The sequence below is a fragment of the Anabrus simplex genome, chromosome 3 (assembly GCF_040414725.1).
Source record: "Anabrus simplex isolate iqAnaSimp1 chromosome 3, ASM4041472v1, whole genome shotgun sequence".
Classification (NCBI taxonomy): Eukaryota; Metazoa; Arthropoda; class Insecta; order Orthoptera; family Tettigoniidae; genus Anabrus; species Anabrus simplex.
The window spans coordinates 24,062,234-24,083,658 of NC_090267.1; the positions used below are offsets into that span (position 1 = coordinate 24,062,234).

At 37.4% G+C, this 21,425-nt stretch overlaps 1 protein-coding gene across 1 annotated transcript in view; it reads left to right on the forward strand.

Moving 5' to 3' along the window:
• The first annotated feature begins 647 nt into the window (after positions 1-647).
• LOC136866963 (alpha-N-acetylgalactosaminidase) overlaps positions 648-21,425 on the forward strand; it is a 57,931-nt gene continuing 37,153 nt past the window's right edge. Inside the window, exons 1-4 of the mRNA XM_067144052.2 lie at positions 648-725; positions 8,107-8,266; positions 12,815-12,989; positions 14,494-14,668. Coding sequence (XP_067000153.2) covers positions 713-725; positions 8,107-8,266; positions 12,815-12,989; positions 14,494-14,668 — 523 coding nt within the window. The 5' untranslated portion in view covers positions 648-712. The remainder of the gene's footprint in view (positions 726-8,106; positions 8,267-12,814; positions 12,990-14,493; positions 14,669-21,425) is intronic.

The following is a 21,425-nucleotide window of genomic DNA, read 5'->3' on the forward strand; positions in this document are numbered from 1 at the left end:
CCTTCAGTCCTCTGGTTTCAAAAAAAAAATTTAACCAGATAACACTGTGGTCACTTTCACAAAATCAAAAAAATGGAGAAAACAGAACTGAAAACAGGGTTTACAGAAGCCTTTTTCCCATTCTCTGAAGACGGCTGTGCCCTGCTTTCTGATTTGTGGACCACATGCAGTGATACAATTTGCCTTGAAGACATCCCTCCATGCAAAACAATCAAACTGCTTTCAGTTCCTCCAGGTACCACGGGCACAATTCAACTGTTGACCTGACAAGGGTACTTTAACTGAGGTGGAGCCCTGAGTCCTGAATTAAAGTGTTTGAACAAGCAAAACATACCGCTCCAAAACCTCAGAACTGACTCTGGCACATGACACATGAACATCGTAATCAGTTACAGGACCAGAACCAAATTTTCTCTTTGTTGACTTCTGTCCTACTTTCACTTATCAGTATAGCCTATTGTTAATGTTTGGTGATAAAAGAGAATTGGAGTGAATTAATTGAATATGTATCTAACATTGGCCTTTTATTGTTATCAGAACCATTTCAAAACTAATCTTCATTGTATCAAAGCAAACCACTCAAATGGGGTTCAAGAGGTACTCAGTTGATAGTAAGATAAGATACTCAGTGCCAAGTATATGCAATTAAAGGAGATAAAATACAGTTTAGCTATCTATCATCTTTCAGTTAAACAGTTTACTCCACAGCAAGATGATTAATAGAGGTATCTTTTTCTTAATTATAAACAGATCAATATTGGTACTCTGAGATTAAGTATTTATGATACATTTCTAATGTTTAGTTTTTATGTTCGAAGTAATTTATTTATCACCCAACATGATATAAATATACAAGATGGTCAGAAACAACGTGACCGTTAGAGGGTTGGTCATACTTATACATATTGTAATTTTATCAGCTGCTGAAGTTAACCAATCAGGTGATTGTTGTGAGGCAGTGTTGCCTAAGACCAGTTTGAGAGCCAGCATCAAGCACAAAAACACTGTGGGTTTCAGCTGGTGTCACCGTATTGTTCTTGTTATGGGGCGATCCTGTCGGCTCAAAAGTCCTAGTTTAAGACCCTCCCAGGGCAAAGGTTTTGTCTCTTTGATCGTTGCTATCATCCTGGTCTTCAGTCACATGCAGATAGAGCAACACCACCTCAAAAGCCCATTTGAATTCGCCCACGAAGCGATCCGATTGGCTAACCTCACCATGGGCGCAAGATATCGAATTATGTTTTCAAATTATTTATCACTGTGACCAATCCTCTAATGCTCATATACCCAGTTCACATTGTTTCCGACTACTCTGTAGATAAGAAAAATTAAAGCAAACAAATTTGTGTACACATAGAAAGATAGAAACATCTAAAGGAACACATCGTCGTTGTGCCTGTGAAAACTGCTATGTGATAATATTTTTGGAGAGATGCTGACTCACAGCCTGTATATTATGAAGAGCAAGAATTCCTTAATATTTGCACAATATTGAACCTTAGATGGAAAAACATACCAACCGAAGTTCTAAGCTAAACTTTTTCACATAATGGTTTTCGCAGGCACGAGGACGACATAATAGGATAAACATAATGACAGGTCAGTAAGGAAAGAAAGAGAAATAGAAAGAAAATGCAAAATGACAAGCATCATCAAACAGACTGGCTCTCTTCTCATCAGTCCCTGTTCGTCTATATCCACATTTTTTAAATAACTGTTAGGCTCTTTGGTGTGCTGAAACTAATTTTGAATAAATAGATTTTTAAACTACCCGGAACAGTAAAATTCATTATTATTTAATTGCGATCAAACCTAAAGCTCTTTATGCTTCAGTAATGCTCAATTTACATTTTAAGAAATAAAAAATTTAAAGGAACAACTAGAGATTAAAGAAAGGAGAATCATGAGAAAAATCTTAGGGCCAAGAATTAAAAGTGGAATACATTACCCCAAACCCAACTTGGAAATATATTTTAAAATATCTAAACTGGGCGAGTTGGCCGTGCGGTTAGAGGCACACAACTGTGAGCTTGCATCCGGGAGATAGTGGGTTCAAATCCCACTGTCGGCAGCCCTGAGGATGGTTTTCCGTTGTTTCCCATTTTCACACCAGGCTGTACCTTAATTAAGACCATGGACACTTCCTTCCAACTCCTAGGACTATCCCATTGTCACCATAAGACCTATCTGTGTCGGTGCAACGTAAAACCACTAGCAAAAAAAAAAAAAAAAAAAAAAAATCTAAACTTACTGATACAATGAGACTGTGATGAATTCAATTCAATTTATAAGCCATTCGGAAAGAATGAATGACAACAGACTTACTTATCGAATACACAAATTTTTGCAAATCAAATGTACAAGATGAAAATTGTATAAGCAAGTAGAGAAAGACCCCACTGAATTAGGATCACCAAATCTGAAGAACAAAAATGTAATCAGGAAAATTATTCACATAAGGGGATTTGAAGAAGACGAGAAGAAACCAACACGACATACTTGTTTGGAGGAACAGAAATCACAACAATCGATGAAAATGAAGACCTACTGGCCAAAGAAAGCCCGACCTCATTAGATATATATAGTGGCTTTAATCCAGTACTCATTTATTTATTTACGTTAATACAATGAGCCTGAAAACCTGCATTCACTACTTAGTAACCTCTATGGAGAGGATATGTACTTGAAGGTTAGAAAGTTTGGTGAATTGAGAAAGAAGTAAATTGCCAGACCAACAACAACTACAACATCAACAAGCTCATGTGATTCTGGGCTATTCACATGATTCATAGAGCTTCCTGATGACAGCAACAATGAAATTCTTAACATTAAAAAAGCAACAAGTACATCTCATCAAACACTGGGGTAGACACATGACTCATCCAAATTTTCCAAGTTGAATATAGCAATGTTTTCCCAGCCATTGTACAAACAAATTACTCATACCTACCATATACGGAAACCTTCCAGCTTACAAATATAAATGATAAATATACAACTGAAATACAGATAATAATAATAATAATAATAATAATAATAATAATAATAATAATAATAATAATAATAATAATAAAAAATAATAATCGAATACTGAAAATAATATATCTCACTTCTACATATAGTACGAGGGTGTGATATATGTACTATCACAGTACAGACCATGAAATCCTCTTTGACCAGGTGAAGGTCATCGCACCTGTAGTTCTTTGCTCACTGTCGGAGGCAGAACTTCACATCCCCTGATGAAGGCCAATGCAATTCGGCTGAAAGCTTGGCCTTCATTAAATATATATATAGTGGCTTTAATCCAGTATTCATTTATTTCTTTACATTAATACAATGAGCCACGAAAACCTACGTTCACTACCAATGCTATAAACACATTTCTGTTCATGTCTAACCTTATTTCCAGTATCATTCTTAATGCAAGGATTGCTTCTCTCATTGCTTTGCTTTACAAGATATCTGAGGGAGTAATTTACAGTCCAGGGCAGTTAAATTAGTTGCTTTACGTCACACCAACACAGATAGGTATGGAAATTCTAAGTTCCCATGGAGGGAATTAGATATTTTTCCACCAATAGAGCATATCAAAAATCAGATCAAAAATTATATGTATGGATTTTCAGGCGTTTGCTCTATTAACCAGCATTTCGTCTTAGGTCTGACACTGCATACGGGAGTTATGAGACTGTGCCTCTTAAATAGGCTTCTGATAAGTTCACCTGCATACACCCCAGCGTCAGTGGGTAGGGTCTGACACATCCCACTCTGACGAGTCTAGTGTCAGACCTAAGACAAAACGCTGGTTAATAGAGCAAACGCCTGAAAAGCCATACATGTAATTTTTTATCTGATTACAGATAGGTATTACGGTGACAATTGGATAGGAAAGGGCTAGGAGTGAGAACGAAACAGTCATGGCCTTAATTAAGGTGCAGCCCCAGCATTTGCCTGGTGTGAAAATGGGAAACCATGGAAAACTATCCTCAAGACTGCCGACAGTGGGATTCGAACCCACTATCTCCCGAATACTGGACACTGGCTGCAATTAAGCGACTGCAGCTATCGAGCTTGGTAGAGCAGTTTTAAAGCAAGTATGTTCCTTAAAACTTTCAATTGCTTTTATCTAACTTAAAACATTTTCAGCTCTTTGTCATGCATAAAATGATCCTTGTGCCAGAGTTCTTATTACAATCATTGAAATTATTAGGGGTCCACCTATTCAATACAATGACATTTATTAGTGTGAATTAATCACATAAGGTATTAGTTTTGGCACTTATATTGTGCCATCATCAGCCAAAGAGTCAAATCAGGCAAACACAAACAATCTTAAAACAATTTAAAACACATTATAACACCTGCAAAGATGAATGTTAAACAAAATTATGGTACAAGATGATGTAGCACTCTGATATAAAATCCTTTTTTTTTAAATGATTATGAGTTTGTTTTATACACATAGTCCAGCTTGTATATGTTTTAGTCATTAATCTTGTTGAATATACGCTGCAGAATTTTGTTGTTATGTGAGGTTGGCACTTGTTTAATCCGTCTGACTCATTGGCTGAATGGTCAGCGTTGAGGCCTTCAGTCCAGAGGTTCATGGGTTCAATTCCCGGCCGGGTCGGGGATTTTAATCGCATCTGATTAATTCTTCTGGCCCGGGGACTGGGTATTTATGTTTGTTCCCACACTTTCCTCATCATATTCAAACAGCACACTACACTACCAACCACCACAAAAACATGCATTAGTAATTACATCCACTTTACAAAGAAAATTTAATATGTCCTCCTATTCAATACATACATATCTCCATTATTAAATGGAATAATAATAGTCATACATGTTTCAACACATTTGAGCCATCTTCGGTTTTTTACATAATAGATGCTTAAAAATGTTAGAACATAATGAAGAAAAGAATGAAAACAAATGAGACATGACAAAATGAAAACATAAGTGATTGTAGCGAGGTTGCAGACTATCTTTGAGAAGAAAACAAGTGCCAGGTAAAATGTATGTGACACATAGTGGAAACAGCCAATGAAGTTCAATTCTGTAATCGAAAAAAAATGAGGTAGTATGAGAAACTTGGGCTAATAAGTAAAAATTAAGTGAAAACAAAAAAAAATAAAAATATGTTGGCATCAGGAAGGGCATCCGGCCGTAAAACAGGGTCAAATCCAGATGTGCGGCACAGTTTACACCCATGAACCCACAAGCGTGGGAAAAAGTGGTGGAAGAAGAAGGAGAAGAAGATATAAATATAAACATTATTTGTCAATAACTTTGTAATCAATTAATTAATTAATCAAATCCAAGTTTTGTGTGGGATATACAAGGCGTGTTTTCTACGTAAGGGCTGTTTGAAAATAACTACACAATTAAAGACGATTTTCATACATCACATTTATTTGCAGATTCTACATACTTTACTCTATTTTCCAACACAGCCACCAAGTTTGTTTAAACACTTATCATACCTTACAACTAAGTTTTGAATAACCTCTTCATAGACCCTTGCCACCTGCTCCGATAACCAAAAGTTCTTGATGTTGCGCTGTGACAAAGTCTGTTTGACCTTCACCTTTACAGGTGAATCTATTATTTTTGTACAGATTTGAGTGTTCGATGACATTTTTGACTCGTTATGCGAAGAAGGTGAGGACATGTTGAGTCAGATCATAACAGGAGACGAAACATGTGTTTCGCATATCATGTCCAAATCGAAGCAACAGAGCATGGAATAGAGATACACACACATTCGCCTGTAAAGGTGAAGTTCAAACATACTCTGTTCCAGCACAAGATCAAGAACTCTTGGTTGTCGGAGCAAGAGGCAAGTTTCTATGAAGAGGATATTCAAAACTTAGTTGTAAGGTATGATAAGTGTTTAAACAAACTTGGTGGCTTTGTTGAAAGATAAAGCAAAGTGTTCAAAAACTGAAAATAAATGTGTTGTTTGAAAAATGTCTTTCGTTGTGTAGTTGTTTTCAAATGGGCCTTATTTAAAAAACACGCCTTGTATCTTATAAATATGTGTTGGTGTTTAAAATTTGGTTTTGATAAGTGGTGAATTGTACAAGTTCAGTCATGACTCCCCTTAGTTAAAATAGATGTGTTTTATTATTATTATTATTATTATTATTATTATTATTATTATTATTATTATTATTATTATTATTATTATTATTATTATCCTTCTTCTGCTTCTTCTTCTTCTTCTTCTTCTTCTTCTTCTTCTTCTTCTTCTTCTTCTCTTTAAAGTAGTTTATAAATTTACCACTCAAAATTAGTTTCTGCATACAGAAGAACCTAAAGTTATAAATTAATTAACTCAGTTGAAACTGGAAACAGATGGATGGCTCCAGATATCAGAAACAAAATTCCATTTCTTCTCAGCTACCAGTGCTTCCCAGCTTCATGAGGACGGCAGACTTCAACAATCATTGAGGAGCCATCTTGACGGATCTTCATTCAATCAGATCAATCAATCGTTTGAATTTAGAGCTGTCACCCATGTGGCAGATTCTCTATCAATTGTTTACCTAGCATTTTCTTAAATATCTTCAGAATAATTTGGAAATTTATTAAACATTTCCCTCGACAATTTATTCCATTTCCTAATTCCTCTTTCAAGAAATGAATATTTGGCCCAAATTGTCTTCTTGAACTCCAACTTTATCTTCATATTGTGATCTTTCTAATTTTTGAAAACTCAGCTCATACTTTTTGTCTACTGTCATTTCACGCCATATCTCCACTGACAGTTGGGAACATACTACTTATTCTAGGAGCTCGTCTCCTTACTTCCAGGTCTTCCCAGCCTAAAATTTGCAACATTTTCAGAACACTACTCCTTTGTCAGAAATCATCATCATCATCATCATCATCATCCGGAGCAGTTTCCACCCACAGGCTGGGTCTGCTTGGAACATAAGCCTCTCCATTTTCTGTCCATCCACCACTTCTCTTCTCTCACTGTCGTCCAACTCCCTCCCCTTGCCTCAATGCTCTTCTTTACATCTTTCAGCCTTCTGTCGCTCAGTCTTTCTCTAGGTCTCCTTTCCTTCAACTCCATTTCCAACATCTTTCTTGGTATCCCCTCTTCTCCCATTCTCTTAAAATGTCCATACCACTGCAGCCTTGATTTTTCTATCTTTTCCTGTAGGGGTACCTCATTTACCATTTCCCAAACTCTCTCATTTCTTACTCTGTCCATTCTTGTTAAATCTACTTGACACTTCTGAAACTTCATTTTCCACTGCTTGTATTCTACTTTTATCCCTCTTCTTCATCACTCACGTTTCTAACCCATATGTCAAAACAGGCACAAAATAAGTCTTGTAGACTTTTGTGGTAACTGTTCCATATCAGTCCTCCCACACACTTAAAGAATCCATTTGCACACCTTCTTTTTTCATTTTTCATCCTATTTCCTTCATTTTCTTCAATTACACTTCTCAGGTATTTAAAGCTTTCAGCTGTTTTCAACTGCTTCCCTCCTAATGTCATGCCATTATGTGCTCGGTTTTTGTTTTGTGTCATTACCAGCACTTCACTCTTTTGTGCTGAGAACTTCATTCCCTAAGGTGACACAAATTCCTGAACTTCACTCTCACTGCTTCCCCATATTAGTAGATCATCTGCAAACAACACTGCTTTCATTCTTCTGTCCCCAATGGTCTGTGCTACTTTCCTTTGGATCTTCTCCAGTTTTCGTATCAAGATGTCCCAGTGTGGGTCCCGTATACTGGAACCATACTCTAATTAGGGTCTTAACAGAAACTCTCCTTAACATCCTTACTACAACCTCTAAATACTCTCATTACCATGTGAAGAGATCTGTAACCTTTATTTACAACCTTATTAATGCGATTACTCCAATGAAGATAGTTCCTAGGTACTTACAGTGATCCTCATGAGGTACCATCATCCCACCAGCACAGTAAATGTAAGATAAGAAGAAAACTAAGTAAACACAGGAAAAGGAAAGAGGCAGAAAGATAAAAGGTAATACAGACAAAAACCTGACCTGTCATTGTCACTTTTCAATTCAAAATTTACAAACAGGCCTATTTTTAAACTTTATTACAGGACTTTCTTTGGTTGCTACTGGAGTGGTGTTCCTGACTCTGTTGGCTCCTGACCATGCTCTAGACAATGGACTGGCTAGAACTCCTCCAATGGGATGGCTGGCATGGGAGCGATATCGGTGCATAATTGACTGCAAGAATTATCCAGATGAATGCATAAGGTAGCAATTTCCTTTTCTTTCTGATATTTTCTTCAGCAACATTACAACTTCATAGATAATAGTTGAATAGAACAATCTGGAGCGTATATGTGTGGATACCTCAATGGCAGCTTTTCGGAACCTTGTTTTAACAGCTTCTAATGTGTGGAGGTCATTTTGGGTCATTTAATCCCATGTTATGTTGAACTTGCAAAAGAGATGTTTTTGATCAAGGACCTCCGACTGAAATTGAAATTGCCTTCTACTGGCTGCTAGATGAGACTTCTACAAGAAAGGGAAAACAAAATGGAAATATTAGAATGTTAGTCAATTCTCCATAATGCTCATATGGAGGGAGGGCACGACATTATTGATGGTGACTGATCCGTTAGATGGGAACTTAAAACCTTGAACATTCCCTTTGGTGCTATTAACAGGAGTAGGCTACATGCTGTGACCAGGTTTCACCTCCTCCCTTCCTATTATCTTATATTACGTAATTCATTTCAGCAGTTAGAATTTTATTCAGTGGAGGCAATGGTAAACCGATCTTGGACAGATGGGAATCAAGTGCTCCGACATTTTGTTTCTTCCCTGGCAGTGCATGGGTACCACTACAAACTTTGTAAAACAAAGGCGCATCATGAACCTGATCTGGAGTGTATCTGTGAACTTTGTGACCTACTCTGTACAAGATACCGTAACATGGAGTGCAAAAGACATGAACTATCAGTCTACCAATTTAGCAAAATGTCAAATTTCTGTCAAAATTGCACAGTTTGTGTGTTTCATTAAATAATAATAATTGAACAGAATCATATAACAATCTATTTTACACATAAATGACAAATTCAACAGATTTCAGTTATAAAAAATATGCAAATTGAGATGATTTGGACAAGTTAGGAGGATGGAAGAGGGAAGGATACCAAAACAAGTGCTAAGGTAGAAGGAAAAAAGGCAAGAGGGAGGCCGGAGCATGACGGATGGATCCCGTCAGAAACGGTATAAGAAAGAGAACACTGGATTGGGATAATTACTGAAGGGGAGCGGTGGAAGGAGAGGCAATGGTGGAGAAGTGCCATCAGCACCCCGACCTGGCAGGAGCTGGACAAGGGAAAATGATAATGATGAATGATACAAATTGAGCCGTCTATCTGTGAGGATTGAATGCTGGACCCACCCAATCATGAGTGCACAAATCAATTTATTCAAAGTAAAACAAATCAACTTCAAGAAACAAAACGTGTTGCGAAGAACAGTGCATAAAATGAAATCCAGATATTAGTCATTATTGTTCTACTGGGAAGTACAAGATAATCATCTGAAGGAAGTAATTCAGTACCTATACTAAAAAAATTAATTGATCAACTAAGAAAATTACAGCTAACAAAAGTACAAAGAATAGATTCAATGTACTGTATGTATGACTAACCCATGTCCTGATTCTCTATGGGGTTGGGTATGAAGTGAGAGGAAACTTTGTCTGCTAATATAACAATTTATTCCACAAGTTATCCTGTTCAGTACATCAGTTTGTTATTCATTATTTAATAACACTTAGTCAACACTTCTATAATTTCTTCTCTTTTCCAGTAAATTAATTTGCCCCCTTTTTCGACAGGCAGTCCAAACGCTGCTATATTTGTTGCCATCTGGAGTTCCCTATTGGCAACTAACTTTTATTTGAGATATTTACTAAAGAGCCCAAGGGGCTCTTAACTTGGGAGCATGGGTTGGCGACCTTGGGGCCCTCAGCTGAGTCCTGTCATGCTTCCACTTACTTGTGCCAGGCTCCTCACTTTAATCTATCCTATACGACTTCCCTTGGCCAACTCTTGTTCTTTTCTGACCCCGACAGTATTAGAGCACTCGAGGCCTAGGGAGTCTTTCATTTTCTCACCCTTTGTGGCCGATACCTTCATTTTTCGAAGTATCGGATCCCTTCCATTTATTCTCTCTGATTAGTGTTATATAGAGGATGGTTGCCCAGTCGTACTTCCTCTTACAACAATAATCACCACCACCACCACCAGTATTTACTAGAGATTGTCTTTCCTGTCATCCTACATTGAATTATTCAAAACATCAGGAAATGTTACTCGAGACAAGTGGATCACTAGTGCAAACATAAGAATTTTAACAATTGTAACATTTTAAGACCATGAACTGATGCAAGATAAGACCTATACATTAGATGTAGACCACATATCCATTCCTTAATTTTAATTGTTTTGAATCATTACTATGTATAAATAATTTCTACTGAAGATGACCCAAAAGAATTGAAACATGTATATGAGTAGAAGTAAATTTTTGGTGTAGAACACTTGATGTATTGAACAGGAGGATAACTTAAGCAAAAAATTGTCATATTAGTGGGCTTAGCTGTCAATACGGAAATCATGAGATAAATATCTTGTGGTATGGATACCCTTCCCGTTGTCAATCTCATCAGAGAAATTAATGCGTGAAACAAACTATGTGATATATGATAGTAGGATGGAAGATGGTGAAACCTGGTGCCGCACGGCATGTAGCCTACTTCTGTCGAACAGCACCAAAGGGAATGCTCAAGGCTTTACGACCTCCTCTGACTGGTGAATCACCATCAACAGTGTCATATGCCCTTGCTCCATATGACTACTGTGGAGAGGTTTGGAATTTAATCAGGCTTTTGGCAAGTAATCTAGTGATTAGATATTGTATACTACCACCTCTCCTACTGTGCCAGCCAACATTGTGATGGTGAACATTTTCCAAACAACGGGACTCGAACTGGCTTGGTGATCAGAACTTCTTTCTTATTACATTGCCAGGTGATGACATAGTGAATAATATACCAGTGCTTAGAAGCATGGGTGTTGAAATGGTTAGGTCGCTAGAACTAAACATTGGTGACAAACAGTTCTTGCTCAGCACAAAGGCCGAGAAGCAATAACCTATTGGTGTTGCATTTCCCAATACAATGTTTGCTCATCACATTTTCCCACAGCCAATTATCACTCCCAATTCAGGCGTTGAAATCAACAAGAAATTTAGCTGATACTTTTTAGATGAGTTTGCTCAGCTCATGACAAAATCATTCCCTCATTCCGTTTCTACGAGTTTTGACTTGACAGTTAACTGGAAGTCAGACATTGATGCCAAACTGTTGCAAATACAAAGAGCTGAATCACGACACACAACACAAACGGAAACGTATATACTCGAATATAAGTCCACAATCAATTATTCTTTGTAGCAACATGCTTAACTCACATAAGATTAACAATAACACATAACATATTTAGGACAAGGCTCTAAGATAAAAATAGATCAATGCTCAAACAGTTAAAACTCAAGAAAATTAAATGAAATTCCTACTCACCATCTAGAAGAGCTCACATTGCTAATCGATTCAGTTTCTCCTAAGGAAGGAAAAACCCTACAAAGGGAATACACCACTCATTTCTGAGTCACTATCAGCATTGGCATCATCTGTTGAAGATTCACTCTCGCTTGACCGTAAGGAGATAATAAAGTCTTCAACATAATCGTCTGTGATACTTTCCCTCTCCCAAGCTTCACTTATCTCGAATTTTGTCTCACAGCCTTGCTCCAGTCTTTGCACTTACATGGCCTACAGCTTCCCAAAGAAGTTGTTCAACTTCTGAAGCTGTGAAGAGTCGGTTATTCGTAGCTACATATTCCTTCAGTTGAGCCCAAATCAGTTTTATGGTGTTAAAATGGCATTGGTATGGTAGAAGGTGAACAACTTTATGTCCATGCCTCCTGGCTATTTCATCGACCACGTAAACTGGTTACTAAGAATTGTTTTGTTTCACAAGATGCATAAGATCCCCCCTTCCTCGTGTCATCACGAACCGAAATATTGTGCTCCTTCAACCACTCAATCAACTAATTATTTCTAGCCATCATTGTTGGTGCTTTGTCAAGAATGACTGAGTGAACTGACAAAGACCGCAGAAAAAACTGAGCACAAGACAACAAGCAGCTGATAGCATGTTTTATAGTAAACAACAGATCGACAACAATGGTAACCAGAACTAGAGTCTAACATGCTGTATCGGAGCAATCGACAGCCTGTGATTGGTTGTTTATTCACTTAGCCTCTGCCAAAAATTTTTTTTTTGCTATGGCTTTACATCGCACCAACACAGAAATGTCTTATGGCGACGATGGGACAGGAAAGGGCTAGGAATGGGAAGGAAGCAGCCGTGGCCTTAATTAAGGTACAGCCCCAGCATTTGCCTGGTGTGAAAATGGGAAACCACGGAAAACCATCTTCAGGGCTGCCGACAGTGGGGTTCGAACCCACTATCTCCCAAATACTGGATACTGGCCGCACTTAAGCGACTGCAGCTATCGAGCTCGGTCCTCCGCCAAAAGGCAGCGCTCAAATGTCAAGTCAAAACCCATAAGAATTGAACTATAGCTACTAGCATGTTAAAGCACTAGTAGAAGTAAGATGTTCCGTAACTGAAGCCTTATCACTGTGTTGTATTCATTTATGTCATTAGCAAACATCCTACTGGTACTTGTATGGAAATGCTTGTATGTTTGCAGTGAAAAGCTGTTCCGCGATGTTGCTGATATGTTAGTATCAGAAGGCTACATTAATGTTGGTTACCAGTATGTAATTATTGATGACTGCTGGCTTGCTAGCGAGAGGGACAGCAATGGAAGATTGCAACCTGATCCAGAACGTTTTCCTAATGGCATCAAGGCACTTGCTGATTATGTAAGTTGTTTGAAAATTTTGAGGCTCTTTCTATTTACTGATTATTATTAATCAGAGTACTGTGTATAGAACTTAAGGCTAAATGCTTACTTTTCAATAGTTGGCAGCCATTCTCACTTAGCAATGAACATGCATTTACTCATAGGCCCTCGCCTGCTATTCTCTCTCTCACACACACACACACACACACACACACACACACACACACACACACACACACACACACACACACACACACACACACACACACACACACACACACACACACACACACACACACACACACGCACACACACACACACACACACACACACACACATGTAGAACACACCTATTTTCTTATGCTATTAAAGTTTAATAATATATTGAGAACATCAGTCATCAGTTATGGAAGTAGAGGTTGGGGTCATGAGTCTAAACTCATGGTCAGGATATACTATGTTAACAGTGATCTTGATTTATTTCCCTCATTCACTGCAAGATAATCCCTCGGGATTTGTCACCCTCTCTTAGTTGCTATATGTTCCTTGAATAGGTTAACTCCATTGGTCTTGGTCGCTAACCTTGGTTTGTAAATCTACAGAACTCTATTATCGTATGTCTTAAAACTTCCCAACTGTTCTCGAAAAGCTGAATCAATCCTGTTAATAAATAATAAAATATATGTGGATGAAGTAATAGCTGGACAATATTTCCAGTTTTAACTCTCAGTTGGCCACACGTTGTTTCATTTGCTGCCGTTTATATTTCACCCAGTAAAAACACTGCTTAAAGTCTCCTACAGTGCTGTTTCCCATTCTAGCTTCTGTTCCTTTGTTAAATTATAAATTATGGTCAATATTATTTATATTTGTTGCTTTGTTCTTGAGTGAAGTATCGATAAATGCAGGGTCCGTTATTTTTAACATGCCACGCCTTGCAAGGAAGGTGAGATTTTTGTAGCAATGATTCAGCAATTCCGAGTTAATACATAGTACTGTTTTTTGACAATTGGTGGACACCCTTGATTGTTGATAAAGACAAAATTAGTGGATATGAGGCACAAAGAGGATATTTTGCAGAATGTGATCATAACACGGACACTGGGAATGAATTTTATTATGAGGAAGTTAATATTGGGAGTGATGCATCAGATAATGATGGAACTTTCGTTTTAGGGAAGGATAATACAACAATCTGGAGAAATTTACCACACAATATTGTTTTATCATCAACATGTTCTAGTTTACTATGCACGCAGGAGGAGGGGGAGATAACAATCCTAAGAGAAAGAATAAGTTCTGACATTGATTGAAACAGTTTGTACTTCATTTTTTCAATCCTCCTTATAACTCACAAGGCTCTATTAACGATGTATACAATGTAGCCAGCAACTTCAACACAAGAACCAAGGGCAGCGAAATGACTGAATAGTGTTACAGAATTAAGCACACCTCACTACAGGTTAATAAGGAATTTTATTGTTTTAACAAAGCCTACTGTCATATTTCTTGTTTGGATACAGGTACATTCCAAAGGTCTGAAGTTTGGTATCTACGAGGACTATGGTAATTACACGTGTGCTGGTTATCCTGGAGTCCTGGGACATCTAGAAATAGATGCACAGACATTTGCAGACTGGGATGTTGATTATGTTAAACTAGATGGTTGCTATGCTGATCCAAAAGACATGAATGAAGGTATGCATGTTGTTAATTCTATATCAACACCCTGCTATCATTTCAGCTCTTCAGGCTTAATATCCATTGCTCTTAGGAGAATTTTATCCAGTTATCAGTGTTATTTCTCACAACATTTGTGAACTTTGGGCTAGGAAGACTTGGGAGTAAGGAGACAAACTGCTTGACTAAGCGGTATATATAACAAATTCCAACTTGTACATTTGAGAAGTTCCACCACTTTAAAATCTTACGATTTTTGTTAGATTAAAATAACATTAATTCATTTTAAAATTAGTCAGTACATGATTTGTTTTTCATAGAAAACATCTTCAGTTGTGATCTTGAATGACAGTTAAAATATGCACAAAAACACAGGTTACATAAGTAAAACCCCTCATATTAAAAACAAAGGTCTAAATGTCTAAAGTCTGTTTTTTGCATCATTGTCACTATTTGACATCTCTTGATGTAAAAGATGTGTTATTTATGAAATACCATTTTGAAAACTATTCCAATAGAAGGATCTTAAAATTTCTTAATGATTAAATGAAACAGTAGTGTAGAACTATGCAAAATTTTTGTAACATTCAACATTTGATGTGTATGAAAAGGGGAATTTTCTTGTCATATGAAATGGACTAATTGTGTTTGAGATGGAAAGCAACTCCCTGTGATGTGGTTGCATCTGAATCTGGAAAGGAGAACAAAATTTTGAAGCTTGAAAATGAAAGTGATTTACATCAAGAGATGTCAAATAGTGACAATGAAGGAAAAACCAAAGACTCTTTAGACATTCAGACAGTTTATCTTGTCCAAAACAAGTTGTTTTTAATATGAGTGGTTAATTGTATTTTATTTATGTAACCTGTGTTTTTGTGCATATTTTAACTGTCATTCAAGATCATGGCTGAAGATGTTTTCTATGAAAAATGAAACATGTACAGTCAATGTTATTTTAATCTAAGAAAAATTGTAACATTTGAAAGTGGTGGAAAAGTGGAACTTCTCAAACTTTCAAGTTGGAATTTGTTATACATAGTAATTCCACCATGGACCAAGATGAAATTCATTACTTGTAATAACCATTATGTCTGAGCTGTCAGTGGAGATATGGCATGGAATGAATTTAGTAGACTAATAAGCTTGAGTGGAGCTTTTAAAGGGGGAAAGATTGTAATATGAAGATAAAGTTGGAATTCAAGAGGACCAATTGGGGCAAACACATAGGCGAGTCAATAACTTTCTGCAATTTTGCTGTAATTGTCTTTAGGTTGGCTCTACAGCGTTGTGTGCTCACCAGTGACTAGATGGCACCGTTGTCTATGTCTGTGGTAGGTTTCAGCGCTATCAGATCAGTACAGCTTGCGCTATTGTGACGTAAAGATGGCTGCGCCACTCTCTGTTTGCACCGTGGAAGAACAGCGTTCCGTAATCCTTTTTCGTGGTCTGAGGGTGTACCAGAAGCGGTAATTCGTAGAACAGTCACTCGTATCACACACTCGTTCAATATTGGCATCAGTTATGGCTGCAGATGGGCACTCACATTTTTCTTCATCCTTCAACTGTTCAATCCACTGGTAAACACTTCGCTGTGGCAAAACAAAACAAAAAGAAAAAAGAAAAAATGGATTACGGAACACTGTTCTTCCTTGGTGCAAACAGAGTGTGGCGCAGCCATCTTTACGTCACAATAGCGCAAGCTGTACTGATCTGATAGCGCTGAAACCCACCACAGATGTAGACAACGGTGCCATCTAGTGGCTGGTGACCACACAACGTCATAGAGCCAACCTAAAACAATTAGAGCAAAATTGCAGATACTTCTTGACTTGCCTACGTATTTAGTTATAAGGAGAGGAATTAGGAATTGAAATAATTTATCAAAGGAAATGTTCGATGAATTTCCAAATTTTTCGAAAATGTGTAAGAAAAGTCTAGGTAAACAACTGATAAGGAATCTACCACTGGGTTGACAGCACTAAATGCAGATCATTGATTGATTGATTGATTGATTGATTGATTGATTGATTGATCATACATTGAATTAATAATTTTATTTATCATCTATATAATTACTGCCATCCAGTATACAGAAAACAGTAAGCCACCCAGAGGAAAATTCTTGTGTGTAGCATTTTTATCTCTGAGAGATTGTTTGGTTACTTGGTGTTAATTTTCCTTTATTAAATAAGTGTTTATATCTTCTTGTTGCTCATTGTCAGACTGTCTATCCCAAGTGCTGATTATATGAAACTGATGGGGGGGGGGAAGAAGAGAGATTTGCACAGTGACTTACCTTGGTAAAGATGGAGAAGAAATACACACAGTATAATAGAATGACACAAAAAAAATTTCCATGTTTTGTTTTCCACCCAGAGCAAATACTTTGTAAGCAACGGGTGGAATGCTAAAAGCAGTTTGGGGACAGTGAAGCACTCCTCCTCCTCAGATGACTTTCTTTCTTTCTTTGTCTTTATTTACCATCTAGAATATCAATTCCACCTTTACAATACACATTAAATTTATTCTTTTCAGAATAACAATAAATCAGTGGTACGGTACATGTTTCATCCTCATTGGAAGACATCTCTAGCCATCAAAGTTCAAAACCCAAAAAGAGAACAAGGATATATTTAAACTCTGAAAGACATGGGATATTCTTGGTATCTGGTCCTGTTTATGTGCTCTAATCAAAATTTATCACCTTAAATATCGTCACATTATTACACATGCATCTTGAATTAAAACTATAAAGTCTAGTCAAAAATAACATAAAAACATACAACTTCCATAAAACACATATGGACTACAGTAAAACCTTGTTAATTTAGTGTCACTGGGAGGCAAAAATTGGACTTTCAATTATGTGATTTGGAATTAACCGCCAACTTGTAATTCAGAAATGCCAACCCTTGCCACGTCACAAAATATTCTAAGACCCGTTACTACTTGCAGTTTACTTTGATTGACAGTTTAAACATTTCAAATGCAATGGAAAAAAACTATTTCCAAAATGTATCTAACAAGGTGCATTTACAGTATTCAAATAATGTACTTGTATAACTCATCAGCAAACATAACCTCACACAAGGAAAGGAAAAAAACCACAATTCAAAGATGAGGACAAATTATGCTGACTCCCCTGTGCAAGTGCTTCATTCACTGGATTACTGTACTGTATGCATTTTACTGTAGATGGCTTGTATTTGCACAGAAATTACCCTGTGCCCTTAAAACATCGTGGCTTATTGATTTTTCCTGTGACGAGGAAAGGGAGTCTCTCACTTCTGTCTGCATTGCAACACAGTAGTGACCCCACCCTTGTATGATTTCCCAACCTGGCACTTTTAAAATGATAAGTCATTTGGGCTCGGCATTTAAAAAAACAACGTAGTTTCATTGGCATTAACAGTATTATAGACATGCTATAAGCTTTTGGGCTTATGGTCTCTCAAGAAAATAAGGTGAAATTCTTTACGTTTTGCAGAGAACTGTGCTCTGCATCATCAGAAGAAAATCTCGACTGTCCACGAGAAAGGCTTCTTAAGCAAGGCTTTGAAATTTAAACTTTATAATAGACTAGCTGCTGTACCCGTGCTTCGCTTGTATACAGAATTTTAGATTAGGTAGTGTACACATTGTGAGCAAGATTGTATTAAATTGCATAGCTCTTAACGTTACCCTAGAAACGCAACGGGGAATTCACCAAACGTCTTTTCTCATATGAAGACTGGGTTATGGCATTTTCATTGTATAGATAGGCCTACCATCAGTCACAATCAGGTGGGGGAGTTTTCATTATTATGTCAGAAACTCACTCTCCACCTGCCTTTTTACATCCTCAGAAAGACTCTCTTAGTCGTTTTCCCAACTGAAATGAACATAGGTCTTTACAATGACGTCAGTAGGAATGGCGCGATTAAAAGCAATGCTTTCATCTGAAATAGTCGATCAATGAAAAACTACACATTTTCTCACTTTTAACGAGTGCTGCCGATCTGACAGTCCTAAGTTCCAGAGCTGGAATGACCAAGCCACAGACAGCCGTGATACGTGAACACTCTTCGTCTTTTTTCGGCTGGGGGAGTCGAATAGTGGAGAGTCCCAGCGCAAAAACTATGTCTTCACTAATCTGTTTCCTAGGAGTACCCGATGAATCGTAAAATCTCAATTCAATTGCACTGGTGGCGGAAAATTCTATCTGACTTGGAAGCAAAGTTTTCCTCCAAGCCAGAGCAGAAACTTCCTCTTCACTGATAATTTGGAATGGCTCGGCAATGATATGGACTTAGCAACAAAAATACAAATTCATGAATATCTGTGTTATCACACCCGGTACGGTAAAAAAGGTATAAGACATAAATGATGGGAAATTTAATTCTATATAACTTTAGTTATGTATTATTTATCGATAGGACCACTAATAATATAAATATTTGAGAATTTAATAAAAGTGGTGAAGAAGAAGAAGATGAAGAAGCTTTTCTTAAGAAACTGCTTTTTCTGGGTTAAATTTTGAGTTATTTAGTGAATTGTGGTGCTATAATTTGGAATAGGCCTAAATTGTAATTCTAGACCAGGTTCTACTACTACTACTACTACTACTACTACTACTACTACTGCTGCTGCTGCTGCTAAGTGAGCCTCTGCTTTATTATTTAAATGTTTTTCTTTTTTTTTGCCATTTGCTTTACGTTGCACCGATACAGATAGGTCTTATGGCGGCGATGGGACAGGAAAGGCGTAGGAATGCGAAGGAAGCGGCCGTGGCCTTAATTAATGTATAGCCCCAGCATTTTCCTGGTATGAAAATGGGAAACCATGGAAAACCATCTTCAGGGCTGCCGACAGTAGGGTTCGAACCCACTATCTCCCGGATCCGAGCTCACAGCTGCGCGCTCCTAACCCAATGGCCAACTCGCCCGGTGCCTCTACTTTAAGTGGACACACTGTTCATTTAAAAGCAGCGCATCAGAGTAGGGATCGAATGGCTGGAATACTATGATGAATCAGTATGTTACATACCAGCAGTATCAGAAAATGTATGAACCAGAGAAATGACATGCTAAAGAAGAAAGTTTTCTAATTTCCTAGTCATTTCCCGCCAATATTCAGTCAGGCTGTTATACTTGGTACACAGCAGTAATCCCATCTATTGGAGTTGAGTGGAAGTATAAGGGACAAAGAACATCACAACAAACAATGGTCAATGTAATATTATTGTTGCTAAATGTTATGTGCTTTCGATATTGTAGGCTAAGTTGGCTAAGTTGTGAACAAATGGTGTAGTGTAGTCAAGTAAATATAAATAAAAATCAGCTGATCTTGTATTCCATTCATTGGTACTTCTAAGTAGGTAGTTAAAGTATCCGTAATTTATATTTCGCTCCCTCGATCTTTCAGTATTTATGAGCGGTTAGCTAATAATAATAAAGTTCATATATCCCAGTAATTGCAGTTCAAGTCCCTGGAGTAGTAGTAGTTTTGATAGAAATATTTGAGAAATTACTGTAGACAACCTCGTATTTTTCAGTAGGCCTAATTAAGGACACTTTTATTCTCCGTCCCGTGGAGTAGGGAAAATAATAGCAACCCACCAGCTGTAATAATCACATTACCACATTTCAGTAGAATTGTAGTGAAGATAAGGTATAATATATTAGATAGTATCTTGCCAGTTATATTCGTGTTTTTCTTCGTGTACGGCAATCTTTTCGATACTTAAGCATTTAACCAAACGCAGGGTAGTGTAGTGTAGATACATTGTAGTATAGATACAGTACATTTAGATAGTGCCGTATCTTGCCTGCTATTTTTGTGTGTATCTATTAGACCGTAATACTAATAATAATTTGTCTAAGCATTTAGCTTCGTTGGTAATCTTTGAGTACAGTAGTTCTTGCAAATTTCATTTCTGTTGTGCTTAGTAGTGACATACGGTACGGTACCGGTATCGTAATTAGGATACGTCTGAAAGTAGTTTAACATTAGTGTACTGTACAGTAGTATACGAGTAATTAGAATTTAGTGAGATTATTTTATTATTGTAAAATATTTGTGTAGTACTGGTGTAGTAGAGGTATCCGTAGGTAGGCTTAATTGCAGTTTGGAATTGTGTAGTTCTTGTGTATTACTTTCGATATTCAGTAATTAACAGCAGTTTTCATCCTGTTAGGGGTTGTAGGATTAAAAAAATAGAGCACGACTAAGTAGTATTGTAGTGTAGTTGTATATTAATTACCTTATTGTTGTGTACTATCCCAGACAATATATCCCTCCGTTCATTTAATTTTTTTTTGCAAATAAGTTACTTTATTTTTTAATTTAAAATTTTCCCCCCCGTAAAGAATGGCTAAGGAGCGCGAGTGTACTTATTGTGGGTGTGGTGAGGCATTGAGGGGTATGAGGGAGGAGTTGGAAAGTTTGAGGGAGATAATTAGGATTCTCACAGAAGACAGGAAGGAAGATAGGACTCCCTCAAACAACGTACAGGTTACAGTAGGATTACAAGAGGGAGGGGAAGGAAAGGGAGGAGTTGTAGAAGACAGGTGGTCTAATGTTCTAAGGGGAAGGAGATTGCAGGCTAAGAGCTCTATTCAGGATCAGAATTCAGGACAGGTGTCTGTGCAAAATTGGTACGAGTCACTCCAGGTAGAACAACAGAGGGAAGATGAGGGACAGGGAACTGTTGCTGAGATGTGTGGGAGTAGGAGGAAGGGAAAAGGTAGGAAAGGAAAATGTAGAGTAGATGATAGGAAAAGACAGATGGAACAGG